At 39.6% G+C, this 27,312-nt stretch overlaps 1 protein-coding gene across 3 annotated transcripts in view; it reads right to left on the bottom strand.

Annotated features, from left to right (window-relative positions):
* Positions 1 to 27,100, bottom strand: part of GABRR1 (gamma-aminobutyric acid type A receptor subunit rho1) — a 56,850-nt gene extending 29,750 nt beyond the window's left edge. For 2 of the 3 annotated variants that reach the window (XM_079146983.1, XM_079146982.1), the window contains exon 1: positions 8,249 to 8,719. In XM_079146983.1, the coding sequence (XP_079003109.1) occupies positions 8,249 to 8,370 (122 nt within the window). In that variant the 5' untranslated portion in view covers positions 8,371 to 8,719. Of the gene's footprint in view, positions 1 to 8,248; positions 8,720 to 26,939 lie in introns of those variants that run through there. The other variant, XM_079146984.1, reaches the window with a different exon arrangement.
* Between the last annotated feature and the right edge of the window lie 212 nt (positions 27,101 to 27,312).

The following is a 27,312-nucleotide window of genomic DNA, read 5'->3' as shown; positions in this document are numbered from 1 at the left end:
TTTAAAGTTCTGAATTTTTTCCTACCTATTCTCTTTGATAGAATTCTCAGATTACACTTCTGCTATTTAATATAGAAAAGACTACTTTCCAACTTGTAGATTTGAAACATGAAACAGCTGATATTGAACCACTTTTGACTTACAAAAGCGTTTCCTCGTGGTTCACCTTGAGTTTTATATCTGTCAACATAACCTTGGGTTTTCATTTTATGATGAGAGAAGAACATAGGAAATGGAAAGATGGGGGCTATGGGACTCAGGGTATGTTGTGGGACTGTAACGTAAGATTTGTACTGTTTGTGACTTTACCCTTCTCATCTTTAATATTTCTAATGGTTTCTAAGGTCCTTGAAGGTCTGAGATTCTGCAAAATTTGTTTGATTAACATCCACCCACCCCCAGACTATGAGCCCCTCAAGGAAAGAGGTATGTTCATGCTGCTTATCATTGCCTCCTAAGCCATGGGCACAGTGCCTGGAGCAGAGGGTCCTCCATACATATTTGTTGGATGGATGGATGGATGGATGGATGGATGGATGGATGGATGGATGGATGGATGAACTGATGAAGTACAAGAATAGTAAAGGGTAGGAGTCACTTATTAATTTATGCCCAACTTTTTTTGAGCATTTACCACAAATCAGACATTGTGCTTCAAGATGAAGAAAAAAAATAAATGGTGTAGGTTGAGATGAGGTGATATCTCTTAAATATTTCAATGGGCCAAAATTAGAAGAAAGAGAAGGGTGTTGTGAGCATGGGAGCAGCACATGCGGAGGCCTCAGGAAACCTTGAGAGAAGGGCAGATCACAGTCAGGCAGAGAGACAAGACCCAAGAAACACACGGTGTGGACTCAACTGCCCGAGCAAATTTTCTGGAGAACAAAGGGACAAGATGAAGACAGAACACTACTAGCTGAAGAGAAAATCAACATTCAAGGTATTTAGGGTGATTAGAGAGAGCCAGACCGAAATGCAGTGACCTTACTTTGTTGTGTATGACAAAGATTTGATAGCAACATCTTGTTTTTGCCTCTCTTCTGGCTTCTACTCTTCATCACCTGAACCTGCCAAAGTCTCTCCTAGCTCAAAAATTCTCACCTGGTTCCCCATCTTGTCTTTACCCGGTCTCAGTCTTTCAGTTCATCATCAAATTTCTTATAAGTGTTGTCTATAGTCATTCCATTTTCTCTTGTCCTTGCTACACTTCATTGCCGCCTCTCTCTTCTTTTTAAATTATTAATGGTGCTTAATTACTTTATTCTATATCTTAAGGCTCACTTCCCAGTCCTTGCCCAATAAATTTTGATCTTGGTGTGATCTGACCCTACTAACCACTCCCTCCTGGAAACCCTGGACCCCTCATCGGAATGCCTCCCCAGTCTGTAAGCCTCTCGAATCTGTGTCTGATTTAGTCATTGGTGAAGCACCCATTGCACAATGTGTTCACTGTCATAAGGAATATTTGATAACTGTCAAATAAATGGCCTTCTTTGTACCTCTCTACTTCAACTCTACACCTATTTCTCTGGACTCTTTTTACTGGTTTCCTCCACTGAGCCCTCTTCCTCTAATTTCTCCTTAAATATCCTTGATCCTGCTCTTATTTCTTGCTACATGCTCTCTCTGTTCACTTCATCCACCATGTCTACAGAGATTCCCTTTAAATCCGTATCTCCAGCCCAATATCCCTCCTCAGTTGCATACTTATATCCCTTCCTGTTGCTGGACATGTATCTCTTGGTATCTTGCAGGTACATCCAGGTCCATATGTTCTACTGAACTGATCATCTTTACTCCTGAAACTATTCATTTTCTAGCTCCTGCACCGTGTACCCAGTCATACAATCCAAATACCCAAACTTCTCTCTCACCCTGAAGCCAATCAAATTTTGGCTCTGTAAAATTTCTCATTTGCATCTCCCCACCCCTGTTTATTCCATTATTATTATCCTAGATTAACCTTTCACTATCTGTCATCTGGTCTCAGATACAGACTCTGGATTATTTTCTCGTCTCCCCTCTTACACCCTTCCATCCCTCCGAGCAAGCAAGAAAGCAAGCATTGTCTCTCCAAATGGAAATCTACTGATCAGATCCTCCTTACTTTCAGAATAAATGTGAATTCTTTAGCATTGCAAGAATGTATAATAATTGTTTTTCTGGCTTCTGGTAGGGTCAGTTTGCCCTCCCTGAGCCTGAGCTGGTATTTGTCCAGGGGCCTGTGGTGTAGACAGGTTGTTTCCATTCCTTCAGGGAGGAGGAAAGACAGTAAATGTTGATTCATTCTAGAAACACTGCTCCATGCTGTGCCATTCCGATCTTTACCATCTGATTTGTGAAGGTAGAGCCCACCTGAATATGCCTTCCATGGAGTTTTTGTGAAAATAGATGAATTATTTGCCAGGGTAGAGACTAGTGTTAGTAAAGTGAAGTGCCTGTAGAGCAAAATTTAAAGAGGCAGTCACTGTCAGGGCTGTGCAAGCACCTCCCTAAATTTTGCACACTAGGCACCTTAGCTTCCTCACCCCAGGTATGTCTGTATTTATCTTGCTTCCTACTATATTAGCATGAACCATGAAAGAAGACAGATATAAATTATTATTAGCAACTTGTGGATTTAGAGTTTGGAAGAAACGAAGTGGGCCCTTTAAAAGTTTAGACTACATAAAAATAAATTTTAACCTGTCTGATGGGTTGTAAGTTGGGTCCACTTTGCATTTTGGGAAGAAATTTGTCCAAATATACCTAGAATTTTATTTTTTAAAACTTTTAAAATTATTTTTTATTTTTACAGATTGCATTTTGATTTATTGAACATAGATGGGGCACATCTTTTCATTTCTATGGTTGTGCACAATGTAGATTCACACCATTCATGTAATCATACATGTCCATAGGGTAATGATGTCTGTCTCATTCCACCATTTTTCATTTTTAAATTTTTCATTTTTCATTTTTTGTAGGTATAGATGGACAGAATATCTTTATTTTATTTGTTTATTTTTATGTGGTGCTAAGAATGGAACCCAGTGCCTCACACATGCTAGGCCAGTGCTCTGGCACTGAGCTACAGCCCAGCCCTACCTAGAACTTTAAATGTTCTCATGCCAGTTGGTCCAGAACACACCCAGGAATCTATCCTAATTAAATATTCATGTATCTAGACAACTACTCTTATGTGCAAAGATATACATAGGGAATATTTATAATATCAAAGAAGAAGCAACTAAATATACATAAATAAAGGAAACTGCTTAAATGGTGGCACATTATGCATTATTATGCATATTATACATTATTATGCAGCCAGTCAACTGATAATTATATAAACTTTTAAAATAAGCAAACGTGCAGATAATGAATTAAATACAAAAAGGTTACAAAACTATAGACATAGAATAACCCCAAACCAGTTAATATTTGGTATATGATTAGAAAAAAGACCAGGAGAAAATACATAAAGATGTTAACAAAGTTCCTTCTAGGTTTTAGGATCATGGGTGATTTTTGTGTTTTAAAATTGCTTTCCCATAAATTATCACATTCGCAGATGATAAGATCCTGTACTTAGAAGTTACACTAAAAGCTATAAAAATTGATGAAAGAAATTGAAGAAGATACAAGTAAATAGAAAGATATTCCATGTTCATGAATTGGAAGAATTACTATTATTAAAATGCCCAAAACTACTCAAAGCAATATATAGATTCAATGCAATCTGTATCAAAATTCCAATGACATTTCTCACAGATAAAGAAAAAACAATCCAAAAATGTTCATGGAACCATAAAAGACCCCAAATAACCAAAACAAAACCTTAAGCTAAAAGAATAAAGCTGGAGGCATTATACTACTTGATTTCCAACTGTATTACAAAGCTATAGTACTTAAAACAGCATGATACTGGCATAAAAATAGACATATCAACCAATGGATCAGAATATACAGCATTTCTAGTTATGCATAGTCAATTGATTTTTCAACAAAGTTCCCAAGAACACATGATGGAAAAATGATAGTCTCTTCAGTGCAGGGTGGTAGGAAAACTGGATATTCACATACAAAAGAATGAAATTGGACCCTCATCTCACATCCTATGGGAATCAACTCATAATGGATTAAAGACCTAAATGTAAGACCTGAAACTATAAAACCATTAGTAAAATTGTAAGATATTGGTTTAGGTAGTGATCTTTTTAGATCTAACTCCAAAAGCTCAGGCAACAAAAGCAAGACAAATGGGATTACATCAAACTAAAAAGCACAGAAAGGCAACAATTTACAGAGTGAAGAGCTAACTTATGGATTCGGACAAAATATTTGCAAGATGTACATCTGAGATTGGATTACTACCCCAAATATGTAGGAACTCAAACAATGGCAGAAAAGCAAATAACTAGATTTAATGTTATGTATTTTTAGTGGCACTAGGGACTGAAACCAGAGGTGCTTTACTGCTGAGTTATATCCACGGCCCTTCAAAGTTTTTTTTTTTGTTTTTTTTTTTTTGTTTTTTTTTTTTTTGTTTCAAAACAGGGACTTATTATATTGCTGAGATTGACTCCAAACTTGTTATCCTCCTGTCTCAGTTTTCCAAGTTGCTGGGATTACAGGCATGCATGACCATGCCTGATGAATAACCTGATTTTAAAAAGGGCAAACCAGCATAGCACACACTTATAGTCCCAGCAACTCAGGATGCTGAAGCAGAATTTTTTGAGCCCAGGAGTTTGAGACTGACTTGGACAATATAGTAAGACCCCTTCCCCCAACTATTAAAAAAAGGGCAAGGGGCCAATTTCTTTTCCAAAGGAGACATAAAAATGAACAACAGATAAATGAAAAAAAAAATGTTCAATAACAGTAATCATCAGGGAAATGCAAATTAAAACCACAATGGGATATTACTTCACATCTGTCATAATTGCTGTTGTAAAAAAGATGAATGCAAATAAAAGCAAGAATCAATAACTGGGATAAATTCAAACTAAATAGCTTTCTCTCAGCAAAGGAAACTATCAGCAATGTGAAGAGAGAGCCTACAGAGTGGGAGAATATCTTTGCCACTCATACTTCAGATAGAGCACTAATTTCCAGAATATATAAAGAACTCAAAAAACTTTACACCAAGAATACAAATAACCCAATCAACAAATGGGCTAAGGAAATGAACAGACACTTCACAGAAGAAGATCTACAAGCAATCAACAGATATATGAAAAAATGTTCAACATCTTTAGTAATAAGAAAAATGCAAATCAAAACTACACTGAGATTCCATCTCACCCCAATTAGAATGGCGATTATCAAGAATACAAGCAACAATAGGTGTTGGCGAGGATGTGGGGAAAAAGGTACACTCATACATTGCTGGTGGGACTGCAAATTATTGCAGGCACTCTGGAAAACAGTGTGGAGATTCCTTAGAAAACTTGGAATGGACCTACCATTTGACCCAGCTATCCCACTCCTTGGCCTATACCCAAAGGACTTAAAATCAGCATACTACAGAGATACAGCTACATCAATGTTCATAGCGGCTCAATTCACAATAGCCAGACTATGGAACCAACCTAGATGCCCTTCAATTGATGAATGGATAAAGAAACTGTGGTATATATATGCAATGGAATATTACTCAGCTATACAGAATAATAAAATTATGGCATTTGCAGGCAAATGGATGAAATTGGAGAATATCATGCTAAGTGAGATAAGCCAATCTCAAAAATCCAAAAGAGGAATGATCCCACTGATAAGCGGATGATGACACTTAATGGTGGGTGGAGGGGGGCAAGAATGGAGGAAGGAGGGACTGTATAGAGGGAAAAGAGAGGTGGGAGGGGTCGGGGGGAAGGAAAAAAATAACAGAATGAATCAAACATCATTACTCCATGTAAATATATGAATATGCAAATGGTATGCTGTTACTCCATGTACAAACAAAAACAACATGTATCCCATTTGTTTACAATAAAAATATATTTTAAAAAAAGATGAATGCTAAGTGTCACAGAGGATGTTAAGAAAAGGAAAATTTGTACACTGTTGGTGAGAATATAAATTTGTACCGCTATCATGGAAACGGTATGGAGGGTCTCCAAAAAATGAAAAATAGAATTACCATAAGATCCAGCAATCCTACTTCAGGATATACACCCAAAGGATTTGAGTTCAGTATATTGAAGAGACACCTGTACTCCTAGTCCAGTAAGGCAGTACTCACAATAGCCTAGATCCATCATTGGATGAATGAATTAAAAACATATGGTTTGTATACTTAATCGAATACTATTTAACCCCCAAAAGGAAGGGGAGTCTGTCATTTGTGACAGCATTGATGAACCTGGAAGATATTATGCTGGGTTTAATAAGCCAGGCACAGAGAGACAAATACCTAAAGCCAATGACTCTCTCCTTTCTAAGCTCCAGCTCTAACCAACTCCAAAAGACTAATTGTTTCTAAATGCCTAAAAGAGATCTCCACAGAATATCTGACCACTTTCTTAAATTTAATGTCCAGAAATAGACCTGTCTAAGTACCACATGATCTCACTTATATGGGGAATCTAAAATAACTGAACTTACCGAAGCAGAAAGGAGAATGTGGTTTCCAGAGGCTTGGGTGGGGAGGGGAATTGGGAGGAGATACTGGTCAAAGGGTACAAAATTTCAATTAGAAGAATCAGTTTGTTAGAGATACATTGCACAGCATGGTAACTATTGTTATTAACATTTATATTTCAAAATTGCTAAGAGAATACATTTCAAATGTTTCACACACAAAAGAACTGAAATGTATTTGAGGTGATGGATATGTTAATTAGCTTGATTTAATCATTCTGCATTGCGTGTGTATTTATACACATATAAATATATATAATATGTAAATGTATACAGTTATAATTTATGAGTTTACAATAAAATTAAAAATTTTAAATTTAAAAAATAAAATTAAAGCATCTTTACTTAAAATTAATTTTTTTAAACAAAAGTCTATTTTACTCTCTGTGACTTCTTAATCACCAGCATTTACTAATAGGTTTCCACTAGAAGTCTAACTTGAGAGAGGATAAGTTTTTTATGACAACCAATATGGTTCATTGCTATTGTTACTTTTGATTCCTATGAGCGTATTTGGTTCAAATAAGCTCTCTGATTGTTTCACTCCACAAATCACACTGCTTGCCCAAGCAGCTTCCGACTCTAGTGGGCACAGTGATCTCTCTCAGTGCACCAGGGCTCATGGTAGCCTTTAGATATTTCAGCTTCTAGTTCTGTGATGTTGCAAAACTGCTTGAAACAAGTGCGATGGGTTTTGCTGGCTGCATGGGAGCAGATGCATAGAAGTGTCTCTCAAGCCCCAAGAGGCAGGGCACAGAGAAGCAAGACACACCCCCTCCTCCATAGCCCCACACTTCTAAAAACTCGATTTTCTTTCACATTAATTGGTATTTCCAGCTCTTCATATTTACATTCAGATAGAAAGCCAAAGTCAGATCTGGAGATTAGGCTAAGCACCAAAAATCAAAGATGCCCTTACACTCATCAGTAAAGAGAGAGCACTGGACTAGGTTTCTTCAGAGTCCTGTTTTATTGACTCGGGGCATCCAAGCAGGTGTGCAGTGCACATTCAGAGCACCCAAGTGAGGCCAAGAGTAGGGAGTCGCTCCTGGTCTAAGCTCCATCTGCACAGGCTGGTACGGCTGGGGCGGCACGTACCGTGTTGGCAGCTCCATCCCTGCCCCCTCCCAGTTTGCAGGTAAGCGATGATCAAATGATCCCTCTAGCCACACAAACTGCTTTTTTGTTTTTAAAAGATTAAGAAGGGACCCACATATCTAATAGAAACAATTAGAAATAAAAGAATAATTCTCTGAGATTAAAGGTCCTATTGGTGATTTGAGAACTCACAGATTTGTTCTAACCCTAGGATATAGATACCAAAGAATTGCCCTTGATATTTTAGAAAATGGGCATATATTTTTCCCCAGGATCTGTTACTCAGAACAATTAGTAAAGGGTTTGAGAATATATGATGATAATATCATCTAATCTAGCTTCATTATAAAAGAAAACACAACTTCCAAACAGGAGAGACATGGGAGAACAAAGGGAAAAGGAGGAAAAGGGCATCCACAGAGAACACAGAAACTGAAAAGGATGCTCGGTTCCCAGAACAATGCCCACGCTTGCTCTGCACACCCTCGTTCCCTGAGTCCTCTGTCCCTCAATGTTCACTCACCTGCCTTTCTTAGACATCTCGTGCACTTCTCTTCCTGGCCAGTGCACTCTGCTTTCAGTGGCCAAAACCCATCCCCACCACAAAAGGAAGATACCAAATTTCATATTCTGGACAGCCAACATGGGTTTCGAAATCCAAACACGTCTCTCAAGAAACGGCAAAAAGGAAACGATGTTCTTTTCTCTCTTAAGACATTATTGGTCTGTTCATTATTGGAAGGATGTTTACTCATGCAAAAAAAAAAAAAAAAAAAATCAACCGGCAGTATGTAATCTGGCGAGCAGGAGAAAGCAATTTCCACTAAACCTATAAATCCTCCTACGTCAGATGTCAGGGATTTTCTGAACTGAGGTTGAATTTCTGTGTCCCTGTGGAACAATTATTTTGGCTGCTCTAAATTAGTTCATCATCAAATGTAGTAAATATGTTAGTAAATGCTTTGTATTTTTTGTCCATTGCATAGAAAGAAGTAAAAATGGACCACGGCAATTTCCAAAGTGAAAAAGGCCGGAGGGGCTGAACTGCTTCATATGCCACGTTCATAGCTCCTCCCCAGATCTATTTTAAGCTTCCAGGCATTACTATTTGCTTTGCTGAGGACTGGATTTGCAAAGCTCCCGACCCCCACTTCATCCTGTGTCTGAATCCCTAGGACCTCAGACATTGATCAGCACCTGGGCAGGTCCTCTCTGTAGAGATTGGAAGGGTGACCAGAGTTTTTTAAATCCTGGTTCTTCACAGAAAATAAATTTCCTTGTCAGTTGTATTATTCTTATCATGAACCTCATTGGACTTTTCATATTTGAAAAATATCAGTAATAAATGAACTGTAGCCATCAAGTCTGTGTTAGCTACAGATAGTTTTTCTTTGCCTTTGATGCTTGCTCAAAGACTCTGCTACAATCTGTAGACCCGAGTTTGTGTCTTCATCAAAGGACAGTCTCAGAGCCTTGCAGAAGAGGACTGTACTCTGTACTCTAGACCACTGCCTCTTCAAAGCTGAACTTTGAGTATGTATTGGCAGACTGAGTCATGATTCCCAGAACTCTGCAGTTGAAAAGCAGACAGTTTCACAAAACTATTAACCCAGGAGCCAGCAGAACAAGAATTAATTATTGTTCTTTGGATATGGTTTGAACATGTTCCCCAGTGGTTCATGTGCTGGAAGCTTGGTACTCAGCATGGTGGGGATGAAGTGGTGGAAACTTTAGAGTGGGGTCTAGTGTAAGGTAATTAGTCCATGTGGGGGTTCTGCCTTCAGAAGGAATTAATGTAGTTATTGAGGGACCCTATTAGTAAGTTGTTATGAAAAGCAAGCCTGGCCCCTGAACATCTCTTGATTCCTGTCTCATCATATAACTGCTCTCTCCCTCTTGATGTGCTTCCATGATATCATCTGCTAGATTGGACATAACCAGGCCTTCATCAGAGGCTGAAACAATGGAACCAGCTCACCATGAACTCTCAGCTTCAAAAACTATGAGCTAAATAAAGCTCTTTTCTTTTTACATGACTCAGGTATTTTGTTACAGTAACAGAAAATAGAGTAATAATTACATAGGACTGAATGAATTGATGAGGAGAATTTTATCAAGGTTGATGAGAATACCTTTGATTTATTTTAAATTTCTATTTCATAGATATGTAAGACATCTTTCCTCTTCCTTATGCTATATGTAATTTACAATAATTTGGAAAATTCTGCTTTTATAAACTAAGATGAAGCATTTAAAAATGATATATGATTCCCACTAATCCCCTCCTCCAAATTCAGAAAAATTCTATCCACTTACATTTCATGGCAATATAATTGTTTGCTTAGATTCAGTAAGAATCTGTCTTCTTTTGTGCCAGGATATAAGTGGAAGAATCAATTATGCATCAAGGCCTTGCCTGGAATGTCTTATTTGAGACTGATGTTCATTTAACTAATGTGACCAGTCATTTTAAGGAACAGAGTTTGGATGGACTTAAGAAATCAATGTCCACAAAGTCCTCCCTAGAAAACTGGCTACAGGGTCAGTTTATAGGGTTCAGGCTGATCATTTCCAGGCAAGCTCTTGGGGTAATTCTTTTAAATGTGATAACTGAGGTTAAATCAGGGCCTCACACATCTTAGGTATGCCCTTTACCACTGAACTACACCCCAGCCACCTTGGGGTAATTTTTTTAAAACCTCAAGAAGGAAAGAATTCACCCAATGTACATATACTTCAGGTGGAGTTTCTTGGGCTTGGTTTCCTAGTCTCAGTAAAATAGCAAGTGATAGATGCTTTTAAAAGTGCAATCTAAGATTTCTTGTGGTAACTTCTAGACAGAAGCTAATTTAGAATTTTTCTGTAGCTTGTAGTTCTAGATTTTACAAAGCAAACTGAAGGAGGCCTTTATGGTGAATAATACTGTGATGAATTTATGGAAGTAATCAGCCAAACTAAGAAGACTGGCTTTTTTTTTTTTTTTTTTAAATCAAGAATAACCTTTCTTTGAAATTATATATAATCAATCACAAGGAAAAGGAAACTGGTCAGGAAAAAATAGTCATACTTTGAAGTGGGCAAATGAGATTACTGAGTGTCCTCTCAATAGAATGTTGAGTCCTGTCCAGTGGATCCTCAGGGGACTATCTGATTTTATAGGATGTGTGTCTCTGATTGTCTTTGACTAGGCTACTTTATAATTCTGTTAAGGTAGACATTGACATGTAGAAAACTAATACTACAGAGTTTTTAAAATCCTGGTTCTTCACAGAAAATAAATTTCTGTGGACAGGAATGTCCACAGGAATGTCTTTCCTGTCCAGAGCTATACAAATTATTGCTTTGTCTGGTAGAAAATATTAATCTCTATAAATCAAATTCTCATTTGAACAAATTATAACATCTTACTGGTCCTCTCACTAATTGAGTTAAATAAATCTTTGATGTCTATTCATGTTAGTCATATTTTCATCATTGTTACAAAATACCTGAGATAAACAACTTAAAAGGAAGAAAGGTTTATTTTGGCTCATGGTTTCAGAGGTTTTGATTGAACGATTCCATTGCTGTGGGCCCCTGGTGAGGCAGAGCATCATGAAAATGAGAGCACGGTGGAGCAGAGCTATCTCATAGCAGCCTGGAAACAGGGGCCAGTGGAGGGGTTGGTAAGAGGTCAGGCACAAGTTACAATCCCCAAGGCACATGCCCAAGGACCTACCCCCTTCAACTAGGTCCCATCTCCTATAGTTTCCACCACCTCCCAATAGTCCATTCAAATTATGAAGCCATTAATGTAGTAATTCACTAATAAGGCTAGAACTTTTGTGATCTAATCATTTCCTAGAGTCCCACTTCTGAACCTTGCTGCACTGGGCCAAACCTTCAACATATGAGCCTTTGGGGGACATTCCAGATCCAAACCCTAACAGTGCATTTTATAGTTATATAAGAGTCCTGATTATATCCTTGTGTATAAACCATCCTTTAACAGCACTGCCAATATGTTGAAAATAATTTAACATAGAGAAATAAAGGCAGAGCATGTGCTATCTCCAGACTCCTTGTAGCTCAGCATGATTCCATACTTCTTTGGAGTGACTTGCTGATAGGAAGAACCAAGTAGCAAAGAGGAGATATTCTGGGCCGAGCACATCCAAATGTCTAGGATAATAAGGCATTAAGTTGGGGAGTAGGGGATATGAATGGACCTTTGATGCCAGATTGGAAAATGTCTTTCATTCTTGTTTAGAGAACCCAGACTAACTCCAAGGCCCAGAAACCTGGGCATGACTAAATTCAGAAGGCCTCAAACCTGTGTTTCCTGCCCTCTTTTGGCTTAGCAGAGCTGGCTCAGCAGGTCTGAGTCCGCCCAATGGGAGGACAGGCTAATAACCCTTTGCACCAAGGCTGCTTCCTCCACCGGAAGCTCCCATGCAGAGCTCTGAGGGGAGGGGATGGTTTTCTGCTTTGGGTTTTGGCGGGCCATGCCCAGCCCAAGGCCCCCTCTCACTGTGGCCAGGAGAGCTCAGAAAACCATGTGCCCCTGCTACTTCCCCTCTTGCAAGTGCTTTTAATAAACGTCATTTCCCATTAACACCACATGACTCCACCACAGAGAATATCTGTTCCCTCTTTGTAGGACACATAGGAAGGAGTTGTAAGGAGGCAGTTGATCCTGAGAGAAGAAGGATCATAGCTTCTAAGGATCCAGACTGACTTACTGAAGTATAACTGTCAGGGTCTTAAGCCCCCTTGCTCTTCTCGACCAGCGACAAGGGAAGGGGACACTCCCCAACAAGGTCAGACTGGGATAGGTAGGGCCAACTGACCGCCCGCTCCCAGCCCTCCAGGCGGAGGACAATTAGACACGTCAGGGAGACCAGTCACAGCAGGAACTCGTTTATTGAGGAAGTCACACAGCTTTTATATAGGGTGGGGGCTAGGCGGGAACCAATCAGCTTAAAGGTCAGTAAGGCAGGGGGTTTTCATGCAGGCGAGAGTCCCATTGGACTATATGGCAAGCACGAGCTGATCACGTTCATGGAACTGTTGTTAACCAATCCCTGGCAGTGGTCCGGTTTATGTCATGAACCTTTGAAACCACCTTTGAGCCTTGATTTTGCTCACTCGCCAGGGAGTAAGGAGTCAGCCTGAGTTAGTTAACATGTCATTGGTCCCAACATATAACGTTTCCAGACCAATTTTATTTTTTGGGGGAGGGTACCAGGGATTGAACCCAAGGGCACTTAACCACTAAGCCATATCCCCAACCCTTTTTGGATTTTTATTTTGAGACGGGGTCTCACTAAGCAGTTGCTGAGGTTGACCTCAAACTTGTGATCCTTCTGCTTCCCAAGCCACTGGGATTACAGACATGTGCCACCATATCCAACCAGACCAATTTTTAAAACCAGAGTTTTGACCCAACTCTTTCTTTACTTTGCTCAGTATAGCAGTTTTCCTCTCTCTTCTCACTTTTTATTCTTCAACCATCATGGCCTTCCCCCAACCAATGCAGGTTTTGCAGGATAGAAATTCCTTTGGTGGAGGAAAGACCAGGCAGTAGTTGACTCTAGCTGACTTTTGCATGCCCCCCAAGTGTCCCTTTGCCTCCAGCCCTCCCAACCAGCCGAAAACAGCACACAAGGACACAATAACTGATGAGTTAGAGAAAAACAAAGGGATCTGATGAAACAATGACCAGGAGAGTCATTCCTGAAGCACCTGCATCACTGTAATGCCTAGCCTATAACTTTAGCTGCTGCTATAATCGAGGCATTTGTGCTAGCTTTCCATTAATACAACAAATATCTGAGATAATCATCTTGTAAAGGGAACAAAGTGTATTTTGGCTTAGAGTTTTAAAGGTTTTAGTCCATGGTCAGTTGTCCCCATTGCTTTGGGCCTCTTGTGGCACATCATGGTGGAAGAGCATGGTGGAGCAGAACCACTCACCTCATGGTTAGGAAGCAAAATAGAAAGAGACTAGTGTCCACAATTCCCTTCAAGGACACATCTCCAGTGATCTGAACCTCCCACTAGGCCTCAACCCTTAGAGTTCCACTACCTCCCAACAGTGCCATGTGCCATGAACCAACCTTTAATACATGGACAAATACCTGAGATAGTTGGTATTTGGGAGACATATAAGATCCAAACTATACCAACAAAGATCAATAAATAAGATAGAATATTATTTATTTTTCATGTTCAAGGGTAAGTAGTCCAGGTTAGTGGAGAAACCTGCTCCAGGATGCAGTTCCTTCCATCTTATTCCTTCTTACTGTATGATCCTTTTGTACATGGTTAAAGCTGGCTGCCACCATGACTGTAGCACAGGCCATGGGAAGAAAAGAAGAGCAGAAATAAAAGGCAAGTAATTTCCTTAAAATTGGAATACAGGAACTGCACTCACTACTTCTAGTCACATTCATTGGCAAGAACTTGACCTCATGGTCACGGTTCCATGAGGAGACTAAGAAATGCAGTTTCTGGATTAAGGCGCCTTCTGCCTGGCTAAAACTCTATCACTGTGGAAAAAAGGAGAATAGATTTGGGACACTATCATCAGTCTGAAGAATTCTCCAATTTTGGTTTCTATCCTGATCAGGCAGCAATGCCTTGAATCTCAGCTTCTGTTCCTATAAACCTCCTTTGCTTGGTTGGCTTTTGTTCCTTTGGCCCATTTCATGTCTGGAACTAAACACTCAGGTCTTCGAGAACCTCCAAATCAAATAGAGAGAGGACAAAATGTTAGACCGTGCACTGGGAAGGCTGTGGTATTTATAGTGTGCTTCCAAAGTAACTGCCCCTGTTCCATCTCTGCTATTTTAATTCAGGTCAAACTCCTTGATCTCTAGGTCTTTTAATGCCCATCTGTAATATACTCTCTTCATCATTTCCCTGTCACTGCTTCCCATAAACTAGCCGGTGTCACACTGAAAGTGCTTAACTTATTTAATTCAAGTTATTGAATATGATGGTGATGCTAGGGTATTTGGAGACTGCCCACCATCTGTATTGAAATTTTCATGATGGATGGGAAATACAGATTAAGGAGAAGATTCAATTAGCTTCAGTTGGCTTGTTAAGTCCAAGCCTGCTTGTTTGAACATATCCAAGCTCCTGTTCTACAACTGCTCCAAACACAACTATAGTGCCAAGGATCAATAGTCCATCACACTAAGACCTTTTGATAACAGAGCCTAATTTTATCTGCACATTTTTTTCATTATGAGCATCACCTTCAACTTGGTGGAAATCAGTAAATATCTGCTACATGACTAAATGTGCATGGCTTTTAGTTTTTGCATGTGGGCATGTGGATATCTAGCTGTTCCAGCACCATTTGTTGAAAAAAATATATATCCTCTTTGCATTAAAATTACCTTTGTTCCTTTGTCAAAGATCAGTTGTCTATATTTGTGTGTGTTTATTTTTAAGATCTCTATGCCATTCCATTGATCTACTGTCTACTTTTTTTGCCAATACTGTACTGTCTGGACTATCGTAGTTTCATCTTGAGGTTGGGTAGTGTCATTTCTGTAACTTTGTTCTTCGGTGTTGCTTGGTTTTTTTTTTAATTGTAAACAAATGGGATACATGTTGTTTCTCTGTTTGTACATGGCATAAAGGCATACCATTTGTGTAATCATAAATTTACATAGGGTAATGTTGTTTGATTCATTGTTATTTTTTCCCTTCCCCCCACCCCTCCCACCCCTCTTTTCCCTCTATACAGTCCTTCCTTCCTCCATTCTTGCCCCCCTCCCTAACCCTAACTCTAACCCTAACACTAACCCTTCCCTCCCCCCATTATGTGTCATCATCCACTTATCAGTGACATCATTTGTCCTTTGGCTTTTTGAGATTGGCTTATCTCACTTAGCATGATATTCTCCAATTTCATCCATTTGCCTGCAAATGCCATAATTTTGCTTTGAATAGGCATTTTTCCTTTCTAAATAAACTTAAGAGCCAGTTTGTCAATATTCATAATATAACTTGCTGAAATTTTGATTGGGATTGGATTGAATCTACAGATCAAGTTGGAAAAAATCAAAATCCTAACGATATTGAGACTTCTTGTCTATTAACAAGGGATATTGCTCCATTTAGTTAATTTTTTTAAATTTCAGAGTGAATGAAATAAATGAATAAATTAATTATACTGCCACTAATATATCATGTTTGAAATTATTTGTGGAATGTTAAGAGCCTGAGTCATACCATAGGATTTGCTTATTTTCAGTTTCTTTTAATGAATTATGGAGGCAAAGTAACAAATTTCTGAGTAGCTACTTCCAATCAATAATTTCAACGAGCTTACTTCTTCAGTTGCACTGCCAAACCCTCATCCTGACCTTGTCAACTCTTCCCTTGACCACTGCAATAGCTTTTTTGTGTGTGTGTGTGATTAGATTTAATTAGATTTATCCATGGGAGAAGCAATTCCCTGATTGATCACACTATAAGTAACAAATGTAAGGTTACATATTGCATACTATTATTTTTTTCTCTAATACCTCTTGGATTATTAACAATCTCCAAGATTAATACACACACACACACACACACACACACACACACACACACATAGCTCCTTACCTGTTTCCCCACCCCAAGTCTACCCTTGACTCTGCCACTCATCAACTTATTGGCTCTCGGTCCAAGCCTGCTTTTTTTGGCCCTACTTTGTGATACTTGAGCTGACACTGTAGACCATGTTTTTCTTTGTCAGCCAACATGATGCCAGGATCTTCCTATGGAAGATGAAAGACAGAGCTTGCCAGGCTGGCAGCAAGAAAAGAGAATTTTCTTTTCAGTTTTAATGTTTTAAAGGGGGCACAAGGAGCCCATGTGCAAAAGAGATTCCTGTTCCCCAAAGAGGTTGAGGCTCTTGTGGTTCCAGCAAGCAGCTTCCAGGAAGTTCTTTCTCTTCCCCTGTGGTGGGCAGCTTGTTCCTACCCGACCCACATTCTCACCAGAATCTGGATCTCAGACCTTACAGGACTTCCTCAAAGTTCCTGAGTTCTTTCTCTGTTTGTCCCTCAGCCCTTAAAGTGCTCCCTGCAGTTGCCACCTTTGCACATCTCAGGGTCCTCATCAGTCCCTTAGAAGTTAGCCTCGAATGAATCAAACAACATTACTCTATGTAAATTTATGATTACACAAATGGTATGCCTTTACGCCATGTACAAACAGAGAAACAACATGTATCCCATTTGTTTACAATAAAAAAAAAGGGGGGGGGGAGGGGGGAGAAGTTAGCCTCCTTATGCTGGCTAACGACTCCTCATATTCAATGTTCCCTGAATCTGTTCAAATTACTGGTGTTGTTTCTGCCTTTTGACCAGACTCTGTCCGATACACTCTGCATATTATTGTCCAGAGAGCATCCAGAGTGGTTTGTTTGTTTGTTTGTTTGTTTGTTTTCAGAGTGGTTTATTTTTCAACTTGGATCCGCCTGATATCTTCTGAGAAGATTAAAATATAGTTTTTGTTTTTGTTTTAAACAGTGACTCACTACATGCCCAGGCTGGTCTTAAATTTCTGGCTTCAGCAAGTCTCCAAACTGCTGGGATTATAGGCATGTGCCACCATGCCCAGCTTGAAAAATAGATGTTTGGCCCTAAGGAGACTATACCCTCCACTCCTGTTGATATAATTCTGTGTTTTCCCAGTGCACTTTGAATTAAAGCTAAACGCTTTACCTCTGCCAGGCTTCCCAAATTTATCTGGTTTCCTTGCCCATCTTACTCTTCTCTAGACACTGCTGCATGGGTTGGTTTCCTGATGTAATCGTTAGTTTTACGTGCCAAGTTGGCAGGCCACTGTAGCCAGTTATTTAATCAGATACTTACCTGGGTTTTGCTGTGAAAATGCTTTGTAGAGGTGTACATCTACAATCAGTTGGACTTTTAATCAGTGAAGATTACCCTTGATGATGCAGGTGGGCCTCATCTAACCACTTGAAACCACTGAGGTTCCTGAAGAAGTTCTGTCTCAAGACTGTGGCATCAACAACTTACCAAGAATTCCAGCCTAGAAGCCTGCCATGCACACGGCCGACTTGCCAGATCTTGTAACCACATGGTAAAGCAGGCTATGTGGAACCTGAATGATCTATATCTATGTTTCACTGTCGATTCTACATATATTTGAATACCTAAGACCTCAAAGTCACTCTGGCCTTGCCTGGAGTTTCACTCCCCACTTTGCAGGGTTGGCTCAGCTCACCCTTTAGGTGTCTCTCAAGCATTGCCTTTTTGGAGAAGGCTCCCCAGACCACCCTACCCAAGTAGACCTTATATATGTTCAACGTCCGTTAAACCTCTTCTTCTCTGAAGCCTTCTGAACTACTTTTTCATTGCTGGTCTCTCTGATTAAAATGTTAATAATCAGTAAGTTATATCTGTTTTGCTCAACACTTAGAACCTTACCTGACTTATAGTAGGTGCTCAATAAATATTGAGTGAATAAATAAATAAACCTATCAAATGCTCATAGCTTTTATTTTCTCAGGGAGGAAATGTATAAATGTATTTAATTTTTTCTGAATTTAATTTTGAAGCATTTCAAAATATTGGAGACAATGAAAACAGAAGAGAGACCCAAGGAACTGAGGAAAGGGATTGAGGGGGAGGGAAGAGGGACAGTAGACAGAATCTGACCAAACTTTCCCATGTACGTGTATGAATATACCACGTTGAATTCCACCTTTATGTATATCAATCATACACTAATTTAATAATACTTTAAATAAATAGAAGAAAGATCAGTAGAGTAAAGGAAAGAGAACAGGGGAGGGTAGAGGGGAGGAAAAGGGGAAGAATTAAGGACTGAATTGGAGCAAATTATATTCCATGTTTGCATAATCATGAACCCCAATGTTCTGTATGTCTATAATGAACATATAAATAACATAAGTAAATAAATAAGCAAGAAAACAAACAAAATATAGGGAACCAATGTCCATGTGTTCATATATTTTAGGAAAAAATTCAATGTCTCAAATAAAAACTATTTCTGATTAGCACTAATCTAATTTTTAATATACAATATCATAATTGCTCCAATTTTTCTCACCTTGGAAAGTCCATCCAAACCTAAAACATCATGTGGAGCTCACCTCCTCTACAAAATAAGCTCTCCTAACACAATAACTTTTCCTTGGTATACTGATGGCACTTACTATGTATCATATAACTTTAGTGTTCAATTTATTGCTGCTTAAAATGATTGACTATTGCATCACATACACTACCCTCTTTTCTAAGGACAATGTAAATATCATCATTGTATCTTATTTCTCTTTTTATTACACATAGCACCCAGCACAAGATTGTCTAGTGGATAAAAGTTTAATTCCTTTCGATTCCTTATTTCACATAACTGTGGTCAAATAATAGATGTTTTATGAATCCTGAGACTATCTAGTGATTGCCTGAGTAAGACATTAAACATTTGGCCAAAATCCTTGTTGAAAAGTTGGGCACTTCCTATGAGTCAACCCCCAATTCTTGAATTTGCTTGTTCTTTCCACCAGGAGCCAAAAGTGGCTTTAAAAAAGTAGTCTCTACAAAAGGAAGTCTAGTAGAGTAGAGGAAGGCAAGGAGGAGGGGAGGGAAGACAGGAGAGAAAAGCAGGGATGGTGAACTAAAATCAAATTGCATGCATGTATGATTTTGTAGGAATGAACCAAACAACTATGTATAGCTATAATGCTCTAATAAAAATAAAATTTGGTCTTCTATCTGGGCACAGTGGTGCAAGTCTGTAATTCCAGCAATTCAGGAGGCTGAGGCAGGAGGATCTCAAGTTTGAGGCCAGCCTCTGCAACTTAGTGAGACCCTGTCTCAAAAAAATAACAAGCACTTGGGATGTGGCTCAGTGGTAAAATACCCCTGGGTTCAATCTCCAGTACCAAAAAGAAAAAAAAAAAAAAAAAAAAAAGTGGTTTCTAGTGTAAGTTAGAGGTTTTAAACATGAACTAGCAGCGAAGGAAAAAACAACAATATATTCCATCTGAGGAGAGAAGAAAGACAGCATTAAAGATTTCTATTTGCTGAAACTTCCATGACTTGCTATTTTAAGTGACTTGATTTCCCTCCGACCCGCTGCCCATCAGGCTAGAAGTCCAAAAGGGAGGAGCATTATGAAGAAGATGATATTTCCAGCATACCATGATCATCTTGGGTGATTTGGGGTATGTTTTGACTTTCTGTACTACAATCTTCTCATTTGGAAATAATTCCCCCAAACTATGGTTCCATCTAGGATGACACATAAATAGTAAATATTTGTAGAGTGCTGTGTCAATGAAACAGAAGAATACAACAGAAAGGATATGAACCCCATCCTGAACAAGTGAGTCATGAAAAATGAACAGATAGTTTAAAGCGAAAAGTAGCAGGACTGAAGAGCACTGGGTAGTCAGGGAATCTGAAGGGAGGCCATCAATCCATATAGGTACTCTCTCTGCAAGGTAATTTTATATATAAAAGAAAAAAAAAAATAGAGGCTTGACCCACTCAACGGTCTTAAACCGAAATGTATTCTCTCATAAAACAAGAATTTCAGGCTACGGAATGTGTAACTCTCAATTTAGATTCACCCTGTTTTCAGAATCACCCAGTAGTAATTCAGTGGTGTCATAAAAAACAGGTTCTTTCCTTTCATCCTTCTTTCATGTATTATCTTTTCCCCTTCGGCCATTTTGCAATATGGCTGCTAACAGTAACAGTTTCCTCATTTATAACCATTGGGAGAGGGAGAGGAAACCTCTTCCCAGAGTGTGGAAGACAAGCCCTTCCCCTCAGGCTGACTGGGTCTAGCGAGGTCACAAATTCATCTCCCCACCTTTACCAGGAGGAAATATGCTCCGATTGGCGTACACTAATCAGGATCTGGACCAGGAGTGGGGCAGATGTTGAGCAAAACTGGTTCTGATCAGGAAGAAGCCAGGATGGATGACTAGTCAGCCACCAGTGGTGCCCATCACGGGTGCAGAGCATTGTCAGTAGACTGAACATGTAACAAGTGAGGCTCTTAAGATCAATAACATGCAAACCCATTTTGGAAATACAGCTGAATTTGTCATAGCCTCTACACATGTGCTTTCTCAACCAGGAGATATTTAAAATATGGCTACTATCATCTGATATGGAAAGAAGGAAGATTGTTTCTTCGTAATGTAAACTTTTAAATTAAACTGCATTTCCCGTGGGGAAAGTGCAGCCCTGTCTCCCCCTGCTGGAACTCTAAGTAAATGGTAAGGCAACCTTTTATTCATTTCCAAGTCTGCCTTTACTTGAAACACAGAGGCTTTTAGGCTCAAATAGAACTTCACAAAAAGTCCCCTGGTTGCCCACTGATGGATTTTGGCATGCCTGTCACTTCTCCAGGGAGTCCCTGGGGCAGATATTTTCCATGGGGCTGCTGGGGTGAAGAGGGGGTGCTGCTGCAGGGTCCTCTCCGCAGCATTGCGAGCTGTCTGTGGACCAAGCACAAAACACAGACTTCTTTCCTTGTCCCCCAGAGAAACCCAACTGCTGCTGAATAATTAGAGCTTGCAGTTGAATGGTTCTTTGGCATTTCACAAAATGTTTTCACCTCCATGATCCCACTGGATCCCAAGAACAAGCCTTCAAATGACGCATAGCAGGTTAGCATCTCCACTTCATGGATGAGGAACCTTAGGTCCCAAGGCATGTCATTAGTAAATAGGAAAATTGGTACTTTCGGTCCCCGAGCTGGTGCCTTTTCATGGATTCCATACTCCCTTCCTGAGATGGCTGATCTGTAAAATGATTTTCTTTATGACACAGTCTTCTCACTTACCATGTTGCCTAACAAGTTGTTTTGTTGACCACTCAAATCTTTCAGTTAATTAATTCCATATTATTCCCTGCTAATTAGAGGAGCTGATTCAGTTGAATGAAATAGAGGTATTTTGGCAACAGTAAGAATGAATTCTTTGAATAAGAAGCCATATTTGGAACTGTCAACTCCTGAGGAAAAGACTATAATTTTATGATAACAAACAACAGATTCAATTGGGTTCAGGTTAATGTACAATAGAAAAGAACAACATAATGTAAGAACAACATAACACAGTGTAAGTTGTACAATTTAAGGTATGACTATTCAACTTTTATCAGTATAGAGTTATCTTGACTCGTTGAGTAACTCTGTCTATAATTTTTAAAAATTGGTTAATTTAAATTCCACTCTCTTAGAATCTCTTGGAATGTAAAAACAAAAAAGCAAGTCTCAGGGTGTTTTTATTAGTTTCTAATTTTTCAAATGACTTGGTTCTTCACTTTAAGGGAAAGAGAAAACATTAGGGATATTTATGAGCCAGTGAAACTAATGATTTTTGTAGATTTGTGTCCACCCTGTGCCCACTGAGGCTTAGGGTGAGGCTCTCCCTGAGGAGAGGTGTTCTCTAATGGCTTCTGAAATGGCCCTAAATCTTGCTCCACACCCTGCCGCCCAGGACGATATCCAGGACATCCATAAACATACCTTGCAGGCTTTGGGGAGTTACAGGCAGTTGATCATTGGTGGCTGAAGCTCACCTCATATAAGGTCACCTCCCACTCCCCCTTAGGTGCCAACATGGCGCTGGCTGAGCTTCTCTTCCTGATTTTACTCCTCAACTTCTTCCTGCAGGCCCGAACTCGCACCCAATCGGCGCTGGACACCCCGCCCAGACCCCTAGCAACAAGGCTCACCCAGTCAACTCTCACCCCGTTTCATGCCCCAACCAATCAGCCTCTTCCCGGTATAAGTGTGTGCATTTTTAAAATAAAAGGGGACTTCTCCGGTGATTTGCTTTGGACTGTGGCTCCGTGCACTTCTTTCACCTCAGACATCCTACAGAATCATGACTATATTAACTAGAGGAAATCTTGGGACTCCCCCAGGTTAATCTATTTCATTTACCATCAGAAAACGAATCTAGATGGGTTCTTTGATTTTGGTTGCTTTTTCCAAGTGATTATAGTCGCAGGAGGTTCTCATTTCATTGGTTCCGTAATTTCCTGTCTGTTTTACAAAACGCTGGAGATAGGGTTAGCTAATCCCTGGTGATGTGGTCTTTGAGGCTGTAACTTCTGTGTCTAATTATTCTATAGAAAGCGGAAGATAGAAGCACAGGTGGTTTTCTCAGTTGGCTTTTCTCGAATTGACTATTCAATAGTTTCAGGAGTTGCTAAATTCCACTTAATATTAGAATTTTCACGGTTCATACTTTGAAACCTCAGTAATAGGAGCGTGTCATTGTTAGATAACTATGATCATTTTGCTTAAACACTGAATTTATTTAGTTCAATTTATAGTTGTTACTTAGTAGTCCTTGGTAATTTTTAAATGAAAAAAAAAAAAAATGCTCCTCTGTCCCACCTGTCCCCACCCAGTCATGTAAGGTGCCCCTTGAACTCAGTTATACATCACATTTCAGAAAGAGGCGAGCCTGAGGTAGTAGAGAAGTCACTAGGGAGCAAGGCCAAACTGTCCAGGCAGTGAGGACAGAGAGATTTGAGTCAATGACAAGTCCTTAGATGGGGGAATGTTCCCTTCCTAGCTTTCCATGCCAAGAGGCATTTCCCATCTCAGTTGGGCATGACACTAAGTGTCCTGGGAAAGAAAACCATAGGCAGCAAAGACAGCCATGTGCAGAGGCCCATGGGATCTTTTCCATCATTCCAGTCATTCTGATTGTCCCATAAGCACAAAGGTTGTCATGGTGTGCACGAAGAATATGGCTGACTCGGTAACCTCACTACGAACCTCTGAGAAGACCAAAATGGGAAATTAAGATTTAAGGCAAACTTTCAGCTTTCTTCTGTTATGTCTAGTGGATAACATTCCAAAGAGTGTGACTATAGCAATCCTCCCACGATTAAACAAAGGTGGAGAGAGTTGCTGCAGAGAGGGAATGCTAGGAGGAGAAATGACATGGTCTTCTTAGAGAAGCAGATGGCATGATAGTAACAGCTCAGTCTAAGCCAGTTCCACCTACGTCCAAATTCCACTTATGCCATTTACAGCTGTGTGGCCTCTGGGAGGTAAGCCTGTCAAGACCTTAATTTCTTTATCTGCAAAATGGGAAAGATAGTGACAGTTTCTTTAGGAGATAAATTATTTAATGAGGGGAGTCATCCTTATCTAGCAGAATCAGACTAGGTTGAGTCATGGGACATAGAGGTCTGACTTCTAGGAACTGGCTACCACGGAGGACTGTCCCAGATTGCCGGGAAGTATGTAGTGCTGTGTGGGACTGGTTCCCTGTCTTGTTCTGTGATAGCTTCCCTGAACAGTTGGCTCCCCTAACTCTACCCCATCCTGTTCATCACAGAAGAAGTCCCTCCCATTCTGGGCCCCTTTACCTGTGTGACTAAATAAAAAGAGTTGGGCTACTCCATGTTGTTAGAGGCGGAACTGGTATGGCCCAATCTGTCATGCCCCCTCTCATTTAAAAAGAGTATTGGCTCTTGTGTGTTTATTGATTAGATAAGTGTATGGGTAATTGATTGATGTATAACCAACATTGTCCTCCAGCAGTTAACCCTTTTCTCATCCACACAGGATGTGTCTGAGAAACCCCCACAAGTTAATACATGTAAAATCATGCATGACACATATAAAAATGTTTGCTATGGAATGAAAGTTTGTGACACACCCTGTCAAATTCTTATATTGAAGCTTAAATCCCCAATGTAATGGCGTTTGGACGTGGGGCCCTTTGGGAGGTAAATAAGTCAGAGGGCGAAACTTTCATAATTGGAATTAATGCTTTCATAAGCCAAGACATGCTCTCTACATGAGGACACAACAAGAAGGTGGTTGTTTGCTAACCAAGAAGACCTCCACCAGACACTGAATCTGCTGGCACTCAGAAGTGGGACTTCCTAGACTCCAGAACTGTGTGAAATTAATGTTTGTTATTTAAGCCACCAGTCTATGGCATTCTGTTATAGCAATTTGAACTAAGACAATGTTCCTCTGTAGTTACTCAAAGGAAAACTATTTATGTGACTTTGTTCAGACACCACCACCACCTTGCACTCATACAGAGCTTTTAAGCTAATAGATGCTCTTCTACGAAGTCTCTCATTTGCTTCCCACAACCACCCTGTGAGGTAGGTGAGGCAGGATCAGGGCCTCCATCTCCATTTTACATCCAGAGAAACAGATTTCAAGAATATTCTCTACTGGAAAATGGAGCAATAATAACCAACCAGGAGCAATTCGTTTCTAAATTGTAAACATGCATTTTAAATCAAACCAATTTTCTCCCTTTGATAGCAATTGGTTTTTGACAACTTTCAAACACTGCACAAATTGGTTTGGGGGAGTTATTTTTGTTTGGTTTGATTTTGTTTTTGCTTCCTGATATTAGCTTCTTCCATAAATTCCTCACTCAACCTTGTAGCCACCCAGAGCAAGGTTCTAGTTGTATGTTTGCTGCATCTGAGCTTCAGTCAAGAGTATCTCTGATGAGTGTGTTTCTGTGCTAACACATAAACAACTCACACACACACACACCTGCCAGTTTCTTAGAAAGTTAAATGGACACCTTAGAAAGAACCTCAAAAGCTCAAAGAAAACAGGTAAATTGGACTTCATCAAAATCAAAAACTTTGGTGCTTCAGTGGGCACCATCAGGAAAGTGAAAAGACAGTTAACTGGGAAAAAATATTTTCATGAAATATGTCTGATAATGGATTTTTATCTAGAATATATAAACAAATCCTACAACTCTATCATAAAGAGAAAAGCAAACTTAAAAATAGGTAAACAATATGAATAGACATTTCTCCAAAGAAAATATGTAAATAACCAATAGGCATATGAGAGGATGTTCAACATCATTATCATTAAAGAAATGCAAATCAAACCCACAAAGAGGCACCACTTCACACTCTGTAGGTTGAAATAAGAAGAACAGACAATAGTAGGTGTTGGTAAGGATTTGAAGAAGTTGAAAGTCTCACCTATTGCTGATAAAAATGTAAAATGATGCCTTAACTTTGGAAAATGGTCTGGCAGTTCTTCAAAAGTTAAATATAGTTACCATATGACACAGCAATTCTAGACTTAGGTTTATACCCAGGAGATATGATAAATTTGTCGACACAAAATCTTGTACATGAATGTTCATAGAAGCATGATTCATAATAGACAAGAATGGAAGTAAACCAAAGATCCATCAACTGATGGATGGATAAATAGAATGTGGTAAATTCATACGACAGGCAAATATCCAGCAATTAAAAAGGAACCAACAACAACATGGATGAACCTTGAAGACATTAGACAAAGTAAAAGAAATCAGTCACAAATGACTACATATTGCATGATTTCATTTGTACGAAGTGTCTGGAATAGGCAAGTTTGCAGAAGAAAAATTAACTAATAGTTGCTTAAGGCTAGGGTGGGTCAGTAATGGGAAAATGGGGTTGAAAGGACAAGATTTTTTTTGAGTTGATGCAAATGTTTTAAAATTCACTAATAGTTACATGATTCTGTGAATATACTAAAAACCATTGTATTGAATACTTCAAATAGTCAAACTGTATGGTTTGTGAATTATATGTCAATAAGAATATTTCTGGGGAAAAAAAGTACTCTGACTTATACTCAGGCATAAGTACTCTGATCTTATACCTATATACCTAGGAGAAATAACAGCATTTGTTCATAAAAGTCTTGTACACAAATGTTTGTAGAAACTTTACATGTAAATTTATTTTATTTTTACTAGTTTTAATTTATTATAAGAAACTTCATATCCCCAAATGAACACAACCCATCAATAGGAGACTGGATTAAGAAACTATGGTTATTAATATCACCCAGCAGCATATAGGAATGCGTTACTGATACACGTAAGCACATGAATCAGGCTCAAAATGTGTTGAGTAAAAAACATGCCAGACATGAAAGAATCCACACCTTATGACTGCCATTTGGATGAAGTTTTAAAAATAGCAGAACTAATCTAAATGGAAACGGAACTCAGAACAGTGGTTGTGAGGTAAGAGGGAGGTGATGGTAAGGACTGACCTGGGACTTGAGAGAAGTTCATGAGGTGCTGGAAATGTTCTATTTCCTGACAGGAACGTGGTTTAAGGGGAATACACACTTTTCAAAACTCCCCAAAATGCACACTTACGATCTGTGGATTTACTGCATACAATTCATACCTCAATAAAAGTTGTCAGCTGTAGGTAATTATACATTTATCTTGTTGCCGCCTGCAGCAACGAGACCGCGGGAAAGAATCGGAGGCGGACTGGAAATGAACAACTTCTTTATTTTTCTCAGGGGTGCTTCCTTGCTTGCTTCCTCGCTTGCCTCTCTCCCCAAGTAGACGCCCTGGTGCCAACACCAGCTCTGCCCAGCGTGGCCACCGTGCTGGCCTGGAAGAGCAGGCAGTCACCGCAGCACGCCCTCCAGCAGCACGCTGCTCTCACCTGTGGCCTCCAGGCCCGCCAGGAGCCGCAGCCCTTTGCTCAGGGCCATGGGCGCAGGGGCGGCTGGGAGCAGGAGCCCGGCCTGTCCAGCCTGAGGGCACGC

This window comes from Sciurus vulgaris (genome assembly GCF_902686455.1).
Source record: "Sciurus vulgaris genome assembly, chromosome: 7".
NCBI lineage: Eukaryota > Metazoa > Chordata > Mammalia > Rodentia > Sciuridae > Sciurus > Sciurus vulgaris.
Note: the sequence above shows the minus strand (reverse complement) of the source record. Positions and strands in the feature narration are given on the sequence as shown.